This window comes from Pongo abelii, chromosome 5 (genome assembly GCF_028885655.2).
Source record: "Pongo abelii isolate AG06213 chromosome 5, NHGRI_mPonAbe1-v2.0_pri, whole genome shotgun sequence".
Taxonomy (NCBI): Eukaryota; Metazoa; Chordata; class Mammalia; order Primates; family Hominidae; genus Pongo; species Pongo abelii.
Genome location: NC_071990.2, coordinates 53564477 through 53579313, shown reverse-complemented (window position 1 = coordinate 53579313; position 14837 = coordinate 53564477). Strand labels below are relative to the sequence as shown.

The following is a 14837-nucleotide window of genomic DNA, read 5'->3' as shown; positions in this document are numbered from 1 at the left end:
TCACTGTATGACTGAAAAATCACACATACATGTGAAAGGCCAGGATGATTAAAATCAAAAAGTGAATAATGGGTGAGGTGACTATAGGTGATTTACATTTTATTCTGTCTGCTCATCTATTTTCCAGTTTTTCTACAGTGTATACATTATTTACCAAAAATGTATATTTTAAGATATTTAAAAATGTTCACTCTTTGATTCAGTCATTCTACTTCTTAGAAACATCTTAAGGTAATAATTCAAGAAGTATGCAAAGATTTAGCCACAGGAATGTTTATTCCAAAAACATTTACACTAGCATTAGATTAGAAAACCAAAATGCATAAAGAGTATAAAGTTGGACTCTAAAGTCATTAAAAATATTTAACAAAATGCTTACAGGGCATTCTTATGTGAGGAGAGAAAGCTTACAAAGCATTATGTACAATATAATCTCATTTTTATAGATGCACAGAATAATCAAAAGATAAATACCGTAGGTTGACAGTGGTTAGTAGAGGGCCTGGGATTGAGGATTCAAGGCTAATGCTTTCCCATGGGGGCTGGGGGTGTAACTGAAGTCTACACCCCCAGCCCCCATGGGCCCCAAGCACCCTCACCTGGCCCTCTGCTAAGGGGTAGGAAGGGGGCTGGGAGGAAAATGCAAGACAGGAGGAGGCGATTAAACATGATGGTGCTCAGGCCAGATTCCCTCTGAGGATATCTCCTGAACACAGTTCCAGCATGATCTGAAACGTAATTTCTGTAAAATGCTTTCATTGTTTTTAAAAAGTTAATCCAGATGCTGCTGTCAGCTTTCCATAGTATTGGTTTCTGTAATGTCCTAATAGAGCAAAGGAAGGACACTCCTGAAGTTAAAAAGTTTCTACGGCAGGATTTGCAGAGACCAGAAGAAAAAGGTTACATAGCAAAAATCTTCTGGTTATCTTTGGGTGTTTTATTAAATTTTATTTTATCTGTATATTCTAATTTTCTCACAACAAATATATATTGCTTTTGTATTTTAAAAATATACAGAAAATGTAATCTGGAAAAAAGTTCCTTTTTCAAGTTCCAAGTTAAATAAGTGAAAGTCACTTTACTGCTTACAAAGAAATCTTTAAATTTGAACTTGGTATCCACCATCTGCAACAGATCATTCAATCTAGGGATGTTGCAGAACAACAGGGACTCCTCAAATCTCACTTTCCTTAGGAATATATTTTTCTAGCTATATTTGACTATGTCCTAATCATGTTCTATTTATTTGTATATCAGAAATAACAGTCATATCATGAAGAGTTACCTTATCTTAGGCAAGTTGCTTTTCTCCCTCTTTTCCAACTTGAAAAACACACTTCTTAGATTGCTACAAAAGGCCAACCTAAGAACCCTTTTTTTTCTTTTTTGAGACAGGGTCTCGCTCCCTCACCCAGGCTGTAGCACAGTGGTGCAATCTTGGCTCACTGTAGCCTCAACCTCCTGGCTAAGTGATCCTCCTGCCTTAGCCTCCCAACTAGCTGGGACCACAGGTGTGTACCACCATGCCTATTTTTTTTTTTTTTTAATTTTTAGAAGAGACGAGGTCTTGCTATGTTGTCCAGGCTGGTCTCAAACTCCTGACCTCAAGCAATCCTCCTGTCTTGGCCTCCCAAAGTGTTGGGATTATAGGTGTGAGTCACCACACCTGGCCAACTCTCTTCCTTCTGTATGCACATTTCTCCTTTAACATAACGTGTACTATCATTATTATTTTTTTGAGATAGGGTCTCACTGTGTCACTCAGGCTGGAGTGGAATGGCACAATCTTGGCTCACTGCAACTTCCACTTCCCGGGCTCAGGCAATTCTCCTGCCCCAGCCTCCCAAGTAGCTGCGACTACAGGTGTGCCCCACTGTACTTGGCTAATTTTTTTTTTTTTTTTGGTAGAGACGGTGTTTCGCCATGTTGCCCAGGCTGATCTTGGACTCCTGAGCTCAGGTGATCTGCCTGTCTCAGCCTCCCAAAGTGCTGGGATTACAGGCATGAGCCACCATGCCTGGTCTGTATGTGCTTTTTAAAAAGCCTATCCCATACTGAATTGTGGGAACCTAGGAAGTGTCTCTTAATGTCAATTAAAAGTAACAGTGGCTGCAGATATTGATTTCTGAAAGTACATGAGAATTTGTCTCTAACTATGGTTGAAACAACAAAACCAAATCTGAATCAGGTAGAGGTCTACCAGACACAAACTCTGAAATTAAACACTAATAGGACTGTTACTGGGCAGGGGGACTCCTCTGAGTAAATAGGTAACATACAGTTTTCCTAGGTGGCTGGTGCTCTCCCCCAGCTTTCATACTGGAACAAGAGTTAGGCTCAGGTTTACATGATCCTCTACTATTCTTTTGTGAAGAATGACAACTGAGTCAGTTGGTTGAGCTTGAAGTGTTCCAGTCCTACGGGATTCACTCTCACTTAATGTCATATATTGGTAAGGTGCCTACATGAGGTCAGTGTTTTTGGCTACATATAAAGACCAATGATGAAATGAGGAAATTATTTTTTTTTCTTTTAATAAGGGATGGGGTCTTGCTATGTTGCCCATGCTGGACTCAAACTCCCAGACTCAAACTCCTGGGCTTAAGCTATTCTCCTGCATCAGCCTCCCAAATAGCTGGGACTACAGGTGCATGCCACCATACCCAGCTAGAGGCAATGATTCTTAAAGTCTCCGCTGGCTATCTAGGACTCTTATTAAATATCCTGTTACTTTAAAAAGGCCATCCAAATACATTTTCTTGAAAGAAACATTTATTTATGATCTTTATTGGTGAAATAATTTCCAACAAGTCCAGAACAGGTTCTCACACTTTGAGCCTTTAGTGCAAAAACATTATGCCATGCGGGAAATAAAATGCTTATCCAGTGGAGCGCTCCCCTGATGCATTTAAATATTAGGATGCTCAAGCAGAAGATGACTTATGTGACAGAAATCTGCTCATAAATCTGCTTGAAAAAGGGCATGATAAACCTCATATTAAGGTTTCTCACAACATAAATATGCTTAAGCAACTTAATTCCAACTTAATTTCAAAACACCCCAAGAATCAACTATCCCTTTAAATAAAAAAAATAATCAATTTATATTCTTCTTAAAAGAACTCCAACAATTTAAGTTCCAATTCCATATATATATATGTGTGTATATATATATATATACACATACATTTATAACTTAGGTGCTCTTTTGCGCTATATACTTGAATTCATGCAAAAGTGATAGAGGACTGGACTTGAGGCTCTACAGAGGCCTTTCTGAGAAAGCTGTGTAGCTCCTTACTCTGGCGAAGAACAAGGGGGTGTACATCTTGTCAATCTCAAAAGCACTGACTGCAGTCTCACCAGTTGATCTGTAAAAAAAAAAAAAAAAAGCACAAAATTACTAGTATGAGGAAATTTCAACTCATTTAAAATCCTTGTGTGTTTGGGGAAGGTTATTCTATGCTTTAGCCTTTTTTATTTTTAATTCATCTTAGGAAATTCTATATAATATAGGCATATTGTAGAAAACTCGAAAAATTTAGAAATGTATACAGAAACGTCACTCATAATTCCAACACTCAGAGCTATATGAAGGATATTTTCTAGTGTTTCTTGAGATCAAACTTAGTAATTCTTTTTATTTCATTTAATTGTACTTTCCCACATCATTATTTTGCAGAAACCATTTTTAGTGGCAGGATGATATTTCACTGTCTGCTTGTACCACAGTTTACTTAATTGGAGATTTAGGTTGTGTCTACTATTTCTCAATTAAAAATTATGTGATTTTGATGTCCTTCAGAGATTCCTAAGATAGAATTTTTAGGTCAGAAGCTATAGACATTAGGTTATTGTTAAAATGTTTCAGAAAGAACTATATTCCTAGAATAGAATTTGATTATTTAATAATTGCATGATCAACAGCATAATTATAGGCAGGGGGGAGGGAAAGTAGGTGGTAAGTTATGCTACCACTGAGAGAGACAAACGAAAGCAAGAATTCAAGTGATTTTATAAATATTACAAGGAAGTCAATGTGATAATTAGCAGCTACAAATAATGCCTATGGTAATGTCCTTTTTTCTCCTAAATAAACAATGTTTTTCTAATGGGTCAAGTATAAACTATAACCATCCATCGTTCACTTGCTTGGTTCTACTTCAGAGTTTGGTTTCTTTTTTTCTTTTTGATACAAGGTCTTGCTCTATCACCGAGGCTGGAGTGCAGTGGTGTGATCATAGCTCACTGCAGCCTTGAACTCCTGGGCTCAAATGATCTTCCCACCTCAACCTCCAAATTAGCTGGGACTTCAAGGTGCATATCACCATGCCCGGCAAATATTTTTATTTTTTGTAGAGATGGGGTAACCCAGTTTTGCCCAGGCTGGTCTCAAACTCTTAGCCTCAAGTGATCCTCTTGCCTTAGCCTCCCAAAGTCCTGGGATTACAGGCATAAGCCTTCACACCTGCTCAGGTTTCTTTCTTTGAAAAGTAGAAAAAAAAAGTTCCACAGCATTACAGAGAGAAGCAAAAAGGAGATATAGTAGAATTTGTAGGCAAAGATGAGAAAGAAAAATGTTCTGTTGTCAGGACCTTCCAAATGAGCAGGGAAAAGTTATCTGTAAAGTGGAAATGTGACACAGTTTTCAACAATGTGGTTAAGGTTGCAAAGAGGCTAATGGAAGCTGACCTCAAAACTTCTCTCTCAGAATTTTAGATTCATGCAGAACAAAGAGCCTTCAGTCACATACCAATATTCTTTGAAATCGAACAAGAGCTAACCTTAATTGCCACAGGACTTGATATTTCACTTCCCTGGTTCCTTTTTAAGTTTTATATATTTCTGTATAGCTCCTTTCTCATACCTCCCCTCTTCAGTTCACTGATTATGATGTACAGGTAAATGCTACTGCATAGAACAAAGAGTTTTAAATAGGAATCACCTAACAGATGTGGCTTTGGAATACCTCTGATCTTATTTTTTTAGCAGACTTACTTTCCTAACTACAATTTTATTCAATCAGTGTATAATCCCTGAGAATAAAACAAATGGAAATAAAGCAAAAAATGGTAACTGTGGGAAAAGAAAAATGATCTGGTATTTTAAAATGGCTTTCAGTCATGCATGGACAGCTCACAGCTGACTAAGTACTATTCTTCCCATGGAATGCTACTTTCATTTCCAAAGTGGTGGTACCAATTCACATTCCAATGGGCACTATATGAGTGTTCCAGATGCTCTGCTTCCTCAAGCATGCTTAGTCTTTTTCGTTTGGGCCATTTTCTTGGTTTGTAGTAGTTTGCAGTAGTACTGATTTTAGTTTGTAATGTAGTGTTAACTCTGAGAAATTAGAAACATATCTGAAATTCTTAAGCTGGATATGAAGTATACATTTATAGTGTAACCTTGTTATTTTTATTGCATTCACCTACTTGTAAGTAATGTGACAAGAATGATGTATCCAGATGAGTTTGTTGAACCTCTGGTGGCCACTGGAACATAGTTGTAGCCCCACATGAAAACTCTGATCTGCTTCTTGTACAGGGACACGACGAAAATATCTGTATTTATAGTCAAGTGGTTTCTGCAAAAGAAAAGATGCATAAGCTATAATGAAACCTTTACCTCACTTCCATGTTTATAGAAATATCATGCAACAGTGACACTAAAAGTAACATATTTGCACACAGTAAAGAGCTGTTTTGAATATCACAAGAATGTATGAGTGCTTTAAAAACTGTTAAATACTCTAAAAATATCAGATTTTTCCCCATAATAATCATCATCTCAGTTAATCATCACAATAACCTCATGTGTTAAATATGATTGCGTTATTTCTATTTACTAGCTAAAAAAATGAAGATCCAGGGAGGTAAAACTACTATGTAACCAACATCACATAGATGGGATGTAAAATTATTATCTCCTACCTCTAAGCCTAGTATTTCCTTCTACTGGAAAACACTTAGACATTTTTTAAGAGGGAAAGTGATAAATTGGTGAAGGATGCTGAAAAAGCACAGAGTATAACTTATCTTTTGCAATAACAGTAAAATAAATGAGCAAACAGCTGTGACAAGGTTCATTAGAATTACACTTCTGCAAATACTGCTGCTAAAAACAAAAAAATGTAAACACTATGAATGTTTCATCATATTCTGAAGAGAAAATTGACATTCTACATGGGAGTTCCTAAACTCTTTTGATTAGATAAAACCTAAGCAACTAAGGCCTTCCAAATTCCCAATTTTGACCTCAGGAAACCTGCAGTCACAGTCACAGGAAACCTGCACAGAGAGTGCAGACACACTCTGTCTCTCAGGCTGCTGCTGCCCAGGCTCCAGGAGCCCATCAGAGGGAAGTGGAGACGCCAGCAACAGGCAGCCACAAGGTGATAGGACTCGCAGATGAAACTCTGCCCTGTCTTGACATACGATGTTAGAGAAGGGGGAATTTCATACAGAAGAAATATCCTTCAAAAGCTGTATTAATTATAAAGGCAACAAGTAAATATTAATATTTATTCCAAATACCATACAACTGGCTTCTTGGGTACATATAACAATTTTTAACCAGGATTGAAAACATGCATATGGAGAAAGGTGAAAAAATTAGGCTACCAATCTGTTAAGACAATTTAAAGCACTCTAGAATGTAATAATCTCAGTAATCATATTTGCTTGGCATTTTTTTCCTTTTGTAAGAACAGGAAGAAGAAAATTATCTGAAGTTAGGTTATTTCCAGTAGAAACTGAAGTTCTAGCAATATCCTTATGGAAAGAATTATCTATATGAGCTAATTTAGGAAGAAAAATCGCCTGTGATTTGACATGAGCAGAGCCAAAAACATATTCAGGTATAATTGTACTAGTTATTTCACAAGAGATTTCAGCTTTATATTTTCATATATAAAAAACAAACTATCTGGTAAAAAACAAAAAAGCTGATCCAATAAAAAAAAACCACATTCTAGAAAACTCTCCAGCTTTCTTCAGTGATAGCTAGAAGTTAATATACATTTTATATAACAGTATAAATAATCGGACAGGGTTTTTTTGTTGTTGTTCTAATCAAGAATGCTTGGATGAATAGGCTATTAAGATAAGAAAACTATTAATTACACCTCGTATACTCACTTCTTCTTTTTTCTTAGTTATTACAGCAAATACTTTGGTCTGATTGTCTGTGTCTTGTGACAAGCGATAGTGACCCAGTAAAATTGCATCAGTCCTTAAAAAAAAAAAACACAAATTGAATGTAAATCAGTTATTAAGTGGATATAAGTAATCTAAGAAGTAACAAATTACAACAGTGTTTACTCTTGCTTGAAAAGAATCAGCTAGGATTGAGTAAACCTCAATTCCAAGGCTCCAAAGACCTGCTGAAGTAGATTTTCTAAGGAAAAGCTCAGAAATTGGTATTTTTCCTAAGCCCCCAAATGATTGCTTTTAAAATCATCCAGTATTAAGTGAAGGAAGCACTGGGTTACTTTAACCTGCAAGCAACCAAATAAAACATAGACTGGATGGAAAGCCATTTAAAAAACAAATGCTACCTGGTATTCCTAGTTCTTAAACGTGGAACAATGGACTGAGGCTCTTCAGGGGTTGTCAACATCATCACATGGCCATCAGGAAAGAATCTTATGTACCTATGTAATAAGAAAAAGAAGACCAAAACACACCCCACACACAAAGTATAAAATATGTCCTTATCTATTAGTACCTATGCCTATTCATAGCTATGAAACCAACACTGAAATACCACGGGCTAAAGAACTGCTAAAACATTAAAACAAATATGACTGACTACCTGTCAGTCCAGCAACAAAGAACCAAAGATATTTTATCTTCCTCAGGGGAAACTGTTGAACTTTTAAGTTTTACTCACTGAATAAAAGTCAAATATTGTTTTATTAAAGTTCTGTGCTTTTCCCAAAGCAACAATTTCAAACGAAGTGAGATCCACACACAATGGTTAACATGTCTATTTTTTTCTAAATGACAATAATATTTGGCAAGCAATAAGGTGGAATAAAAGCACAAGCTATTTGAAAAGGCAAGTAAATACACCCAGGGCAAAAGACAAGGAGAAATCTAAAAGAGGCCAGAAGAAATTCTGTAATTTATATTAGCCTATTTTTTTTTTTTTTAGTGTAATTCCTACATTGAGTACTAGATAAAAATACTGAGGGCCATTTTACGGGTCAATCAAAAGCAACAAAGAACAGATGTCCATTTAACTAATACATGGAGAGAGAGAATTTTCCACTCACTCAGTGTACTACAGTTGTACCTGTAATATTCCACTTGGTGCCAGGCTCTATAGAAACCATCAAGAGACTGTTCCCCTTGACGAATATATGTGGTTTTACTGATATACACTCCTATGAAAATAATTTTAAAAAGTTAAAAATTATAATATTCAGACATTTCCAGCATTACATTTACTGTGGTTTCCTTTAAACATGCTTACAGTACTCAACGTTCATCACAGAAACTTTAAACGGCATATTTATCAAAATCAGCATTATAGATCAGTATTTCTGCTGAGTTCTACAGAATCCAACTTACCATCAAACCGAACACGAGGCCGTTCTAAAAACATCTCTCTCCAGGATGTGTATGGAACAAGTTTAACACAGCTTCTGCCCCAAACTTTCAAGCAGGCCAGACGCCATATTTCAGGGTCTCTAGGGAATAAAAGCACAATGTCAATAAAGACTAAGTCCCTATACATAGACATAAATATTTTTGCTATCAGCCATCTTTTATTTAGCAAGTATTTGTTGAACACCTGGGAGGCACTGTTCTGAGGAGAAACTAATGGACAAGGTAAAGGCCTTGCTCTTTTACTGTGGGAAAGCAAACTGAGAGGAAAGCTTCTGGTAGTACGCTTAGTACAAAAATCAACCAACAGACAAAGTAGAGTCAGCAGACAGAAATGATGGTGGTGAGGAAATAGATAGGGAGGCCAGGAAATGCCTCTCTGGGAAGGTGATCATAGCGATGGGGATAAGTATCTCAGGCAGCAGCCAGAGCATGTGCAAGGCCCTCAGGCAGAAGTGTGACTGGTGGGCTCACCCAAGAACCAGCAGGAGCACACAGCTGTGGCAAAGTGGGCATTGTGCAGAGGGAACTATGATGAGGCAGTCGGGGCACGTGAGGTGGCATCTTGTAGGAAGGAGTGGTTATTTACATGAGATGGATGCCACTGGAGGGTTTTGAACATAATTTATGCTTTTATTTTAAAAGATCACTCTGGTGGTTTACGGAGAATATGGTCTAGTGGTATAAGAGTGGAAACAGGAAGACCAGGTAGGATGCCACTATGTAACCCAAACCAAACAGAACAGTGGCTGAGTTGGAAGGGTTGTTGCAGAAGTGGTAAAATAGTCAGACTGGAGATATTTTGAAGGGAGCACCAACAGGACTTTGTTTAAAAAATTAGTGCAGGGGCTGGGCATGGTGGCTAATGCCTATAATCCCAGCACTTTGGGAGGCCAAGGCAGGCGGATCACGAGGTCAGGAGGTCGAGACCAGCCTGGCCAACATAGTGAAACCCTGTCTCTACTAAAAATACAAAAATTAGCTGGGCATGGTGGTGGGTGCCTATAGTCCCAGCTACTCAGGAGGCGGAGGCAGGAGAATTGCTTGAACCTGGGAGATGGAGGCTGCAGTGAGCCAAGACTGCGCCACTGCACTCCAGCCTAGGGGACAGGGTGAGACTCCATCTCCAAAAAAAAATATTCAGGGTTTGTTTTTTTTAAAGTGATGAGGTCTCACTATGTTGTCCACGCTAGAGTGCAGAGACTATTCACAGGTATGATCCCACTACTGACCAGCATGGGAGTTTTGACCTGCTCCATTTCTAACCTGGGCTAGTTCACCCCTCCTTGGGTAACCTGGTGGCTCCCAGCTCCTTGGAGTTTACTACACTGATGCGGAACTTAATGTGGACACCCAGTCAGCATAGTGCACTAGAGCCCAGAACTCCTAGGCTCAAATAATCTTCCTGGCTTAACCTTTTGAACAGCTAGGACTACAGGCATGTGCACCACCACACCCAGCTAAGTATTCAGTTTTAAAGATGTAAAAACTAGCCTGGGCAATATAGCAAGACCCTATCTCTTAAAAAATTTTTTTTTTAATTAACCAGGCAAAAATACAAAATGAAAAAAAAAAAATTAACCAGGCATGGTGACACATGCCTGTAGTTCCAGTTACTCAGGAGGCTGAGGCAAGAGGGTGGCTTGAGGTCAGGAGTTTGAGGCTGCAGTGAGCCATGATGGCAACAGTGCACTCCAGCCTGGGCGACAGAACAAGACCTTGTATTGTTCATTCATTCATAAATAAGCAAATGAAGCAAAAACTACTTATATTGGTGTCAGATTGAAAAAGATAAGTCCCCTCAAATTTATGTTAAAATGTATATTTAAAATGTTTGCTTTTAAAGAATTACTTTTATGATGACATACGAAGTTTTATTCCTGAATATTTGCTTAACCAATTCTTTCTTTCTTTGTTTTTGTTTTTAGGCTAAGCAAATTAAGCAGTGGGAGTGGGGAAGGAACAAAGAAATCTGTAACTGGTTGTGATCAATTAGATGTAAACAACCACTGCACTCAGATCAACCCAATTCCTTCTTTATAGTATTTTCTCACATACAATTATTACAAGTTAATGGAATAACTATGAAAGTTGTCAAAATCAAAATGAAATCACTAATGTGAAGAAAATCCTGACAGAGCTGGGAGAGGCCATGAAAATAAGGTTCTCATGCTTGTATGCCTGATAACAAAAAAGACTACAAAAAACACAACCCTGCACAAAGGCCATTAAACCTTATACAAAAAATACTTCTACATGGACATCTGCCCAGCAAACTGCCTGTGCAAACTTGAACTGGCATTACCCTTGTTAATGATCTTTGTAGCCAAGGATAATTATTTCCAAAACAATTATGTAATCCTTCTCATTTTTTCCTTTAAAAACCTGTCTGCCTTTACCTCCCTGAATAAGCACATGGTTTACTATGGCATGTGTATTCCCATTGTGATGCTTTAATCCCAAATAACTTTTGGGCATTTGTTATTTAGGTGGTTTGTTATTTAGGTTGAAATACAGAAGTGTCAGAAGTGGGATCTGAAAAGATCATTACCTGAAGGAATCAGAGATTCTTGGAAACAGTGTGCAATACTTACTTGAGTGCTCTGAGCACTCTACTTCCACGGCTTGCCTTTTCTGCCCTGGTGAATCTTCTTTCAGGCTGAGCCTCCTTCCTTTTGGTAGAGGCTTCTTGATATCATTTGGGATCTGGTTTGGATAAGGTCACCTTAATAAAGGACCATACATCCCTTTTGAGATGATAAACTTTTTGTCTTTCCTGGTAAGTCCTTTCTGGTGTAAAGAAAAGTGTCTTTTTAGATTGGGTATTCTTGGTTTCTACAGAATTTACATTCTGTTCACGTCTTCTGGTGAATTTACTTTTGATTTGGTCTGTGCATTCAGTTTAATATTTTGTTTGATCTGCATGCCTGTGCTAAAATATTTGTGAACGTTCTTATTTTGGTTTTTGATTTGGTTTTTTCCCTTGCTTGTGAAAATCTTCCACAAGCAAAAATAAAGATTCTGAATGGTGGGCAGAAGATGGCTAATTAAAAACCACTAGCGCTGGCCGGGCACGGTGGCTCAGGTCTGTAATCCCAGCACTTTGCGAGGCCGAGGCGGGCGGACCACGAGGTCAGGAGATCGAGACCATCCTGGCTAACATGGTGAAACCCCATCTCTACTAAAAAATACAAAAAATTAGCCGGGCGTGGTGGCGGGCGCCTGTAGTCCCAGCTACTGGGGAGGCTGAGACAGGAGAATGGCGTGAACCCGGGAGGCGGAGCTTGCAGTGAGCCAAGATCGCGCCACTGCAGCCCGGGCGGCAGAGCGAGACTCTGTCTCGAAAAAAAAAAAAAAAAACCCCAAAAAAAACCACTAGGGCTACAGAGGCTGAGGCAGGAGAATGGTGTGAACCCGGAGGCGGAGCTTGCAGTAAGCCGAGATCGCGCCACTGCACTCCAGCCTGGGCGACAGAGCAAGAGTCCATCTCAAAAAAAAAGAAAGAAAAAACCACTAGGGCCAGGTGCGGTGGCTCAGGCCTGTAATTCCTGTACTTTAGGAGACTGAGGTGGGCGGATCACCTGGGGTTGGGAGTTAGAGACCAGGCCAGCCAAAATGGTGAAACCCCATCTCTACTAGAAATACAAAAATTAGCCAGGCGGTGGTGGTGCATGCCTATAATCTCAGCTACTCGGGAGACTGAGGCAGGAGAATCGCTTGAACCCGGAAGGCGGAGGTTGCAATTAGCCAAGACTGTGCCACTGTACTGCAGCCTGGGCGACAGAGTGAGACTGTCTCAAAAGAAAAAAAAAAAAAAAGACAAACCACTAGGTCAGTCACCACCACCTAAAACACAGGTCTAAACTGCTGACTTTCTCTGACAGGATTTGCAGAATTTTCTTTCCTCTGGAGAGAGTAGTAAGAAACAGAATGGGATTCTCAAACGTTAAAACATGCCAGGTTTTCTGGGATTCCAGCTGACTACATCTTATAGCCTATTCTTGTGCACATTTTTAAACTGATGGGCAAAATTACATCAAGAAAAATTTACAGCTCAAATTATCATCACTCAAAAACCTGCAACTATAGAATATATATAGTCTAAGTTCTCTATTTTTTTTCTTCACACTTTGAATCTGCTGACTTTTCCATTCATGTTGAGATAAAACTCACTGCTTATGTATGGTAGATTTTTGTCCTAAAGTAAAACGACTGGTTAAGAAAGAGGAAGGTATACAACAGAGCAGAAAGTCCAAGCATGTCATCAATATAAGTTGTGATAAGGTTCATAAAAGATCTTGTGTGTGGTCAAGTTGGCTATAATTGAAAAGAATTGTTTATAAGTCTTTCTAAAGATTGAGCTTTGCTATTAGAAATAAACTAATACAAAACTAAAAAACTTGGTCCTCTGTTAGAACAATGAGGTTTTCTTAAAGTATTCATTTGCTCTTAGTATTAATAAAACTGTAAGAGGTTTTGATTTTAAATTCTAAAATCTGTTTAACAGCCATCTGCAAAACTACAGTTTCTATTTCTTCCTGGGATCTAATTAATTTCCCTAGTTCCAGGTTGGAAACGCTGTCTTTTTCACTCAGAATGGTAATTTCACTTCTCAAGGTAAAATTTTTCTTTCTGAAGCTTCTCAGATTTACATCAGAAGTTCAAATTTTGCTGTACCCCTCCTGCGCATGGTTTGCAGGTCATACACCATTGCCTTCTGTTCTTTCTCCCCTTGAAAGAGTGTATCTTTTTGCTTGGCTAGGGTGATAGCTCTCTCTTTCAACCTTTTTGTCAACTCCTCTTAATTTTTTCCCTCCAGTTCTAGCTCTGCTGTTAATAGCCTGACACTGAAATATTTATTTCTTTTTTATTTATTTATTTTTTGAGATAGGATCTCACTCTGTCATTCTTGGCTGGAATGCAGGGGCAGTGGCATCATCACGCTTTATTGTGGCCTTGAACTCCTGGGCTTGGGTGATCCTCCTGCCTCAGCCTCCTGAGTAGCTGGGACCACAGGTACACACACCACGTCCAACCATTTTTTCTATTTTATCATAGAGACGGGGTTTCGCCATGTTGCTCAGGCTGGTCTCGAACTCCTGGGTCCAACCCATCAATCCACATCAGCCTCCCAAAGTGCTAGGATTATAGATGTGAGCCACTGCACCTGTGTTTTTGTTGTTGTTCTTGTTGTTTTTGAGACAGGGTCTCACTCCATCACTCAGGCTGGTGTGGCGTGATCATAGCTCATTGCAGCCAGGCTCCAGCCATCTTCCTGCCTTAGCCTCCCAAGTAGCTAGGCGTGCACCACCACACCAGGCTAATTTTTTTGCTTTTTTAGTAGAGATGTTGTCCAGGCTGGTCTTGAACTCCTGACCTCAAGGAATCCTCCTACCTTGGCCTCCCAAAGTGCTGGGATTACAGGCATGAGTGACCATGTCTGCCCTGAAATGTTTAGTTTAAAGGTCTAGAAGAGCAATGTTTTCCTCCAATATAACTTGATTCTGTACTCTTGGCTTTATGTGATATCTGAATTACTCCATGTAACCAGGAAACTTCCTATGCTATTTAAGAGCCATGTATTCTCCTGCTCAAGTTACTAGTTTTCTTGTTTATATTCCTCTCTAATGTAGACATATAACCCTGGATACTTCCTGCCCCTAAGTAAATTCAAGTACCCTTTTTATCCGGTTTAACTTCCAAGTTATCTAAACAAATTTCCCACAAGGAGAAGCAAATACCCTATAAAAGGTATTTCTTTATCTTTTTGGCAACTGGCCTAAAAAAAAATTTAATATTTTATCAATATAACGCCTGTGTTTTCTTTATTAGGTTTTTGGTTACTTAGGAAAACTGAGCTTTAAAAGGATTAAGGCTTTTACATCTGTGTAACTTTCTGCATTGCTTTTAAGATCTTTTGATTATCAGTATGGTTAAATGAGTAACTTCACAGTGGCGAGCAATTTTGTTTTGATCAAATGTTTTGAACCTTTGACATCTCTGGCAGGTTTCCCCAGAATCAAGATCCTAAATTAAGGCTTTCCGATCTAAAATTAACTTTGAGATTTTCTTTTTTTTTTTTTTTTGAGATGTAGTTTCACTCTTGTTGCTCAGGCTGGAGTGCAATGGTGCGATCTTATCTTACCGCAACCTCCGCCTACCGGGTTCAAGTGATTCTCCTGCCTCAGCCCTCCCAAATATCTGGGATTACAGGCATGAGCCACC

The 14837-nt window shown here is 38.7% G+C and overlaps 1 protein-coding gene across 3 annotated transcripts in view; it reads right to left on the bottom strand.

Annotated features, from left to right (window-relative positions):
• Positions 1 to 257: 257 nt before the first annotated feature.
• Positions 258 to 14837, bottom strand: part of FBXO9 (F-box protein 9) — a 42312-nt gene continuing 27732 nt past the window's right edge. For all 3 annotated transcript variants that reach the window (XM_054557647.2, XM_054557648.2, XM_054557650.2), the window contains 6 exons: positions 8577 to 8695; positions 8299 to 8389; positions 7559 to 7654; positions 7140 to 7233; positions 5436 to 5587; positions 258 to 3371 (listed from right to left, as the gene is read on the bottom strand). In XM_054557647.2, coding sequence (XP_054413622.1) covers positions 3263 to 3371; positions 5436 to 5587; positions 7140 to 7233; positions 7559 to 7654; positions 8299 to 8389; positions 8577 to 8695 — 661 coding nt within the window. In that variant the 3' untranslated portion in view covers positions 258 to 3262. The remainder of the gene's footprint in view (positions 3372 to 5435; positions 5588 to 7139; positions 7234 to 7558; positions 7655 to 8298; positions 8390 to 8576; positions 8696 to 14837) is intronic.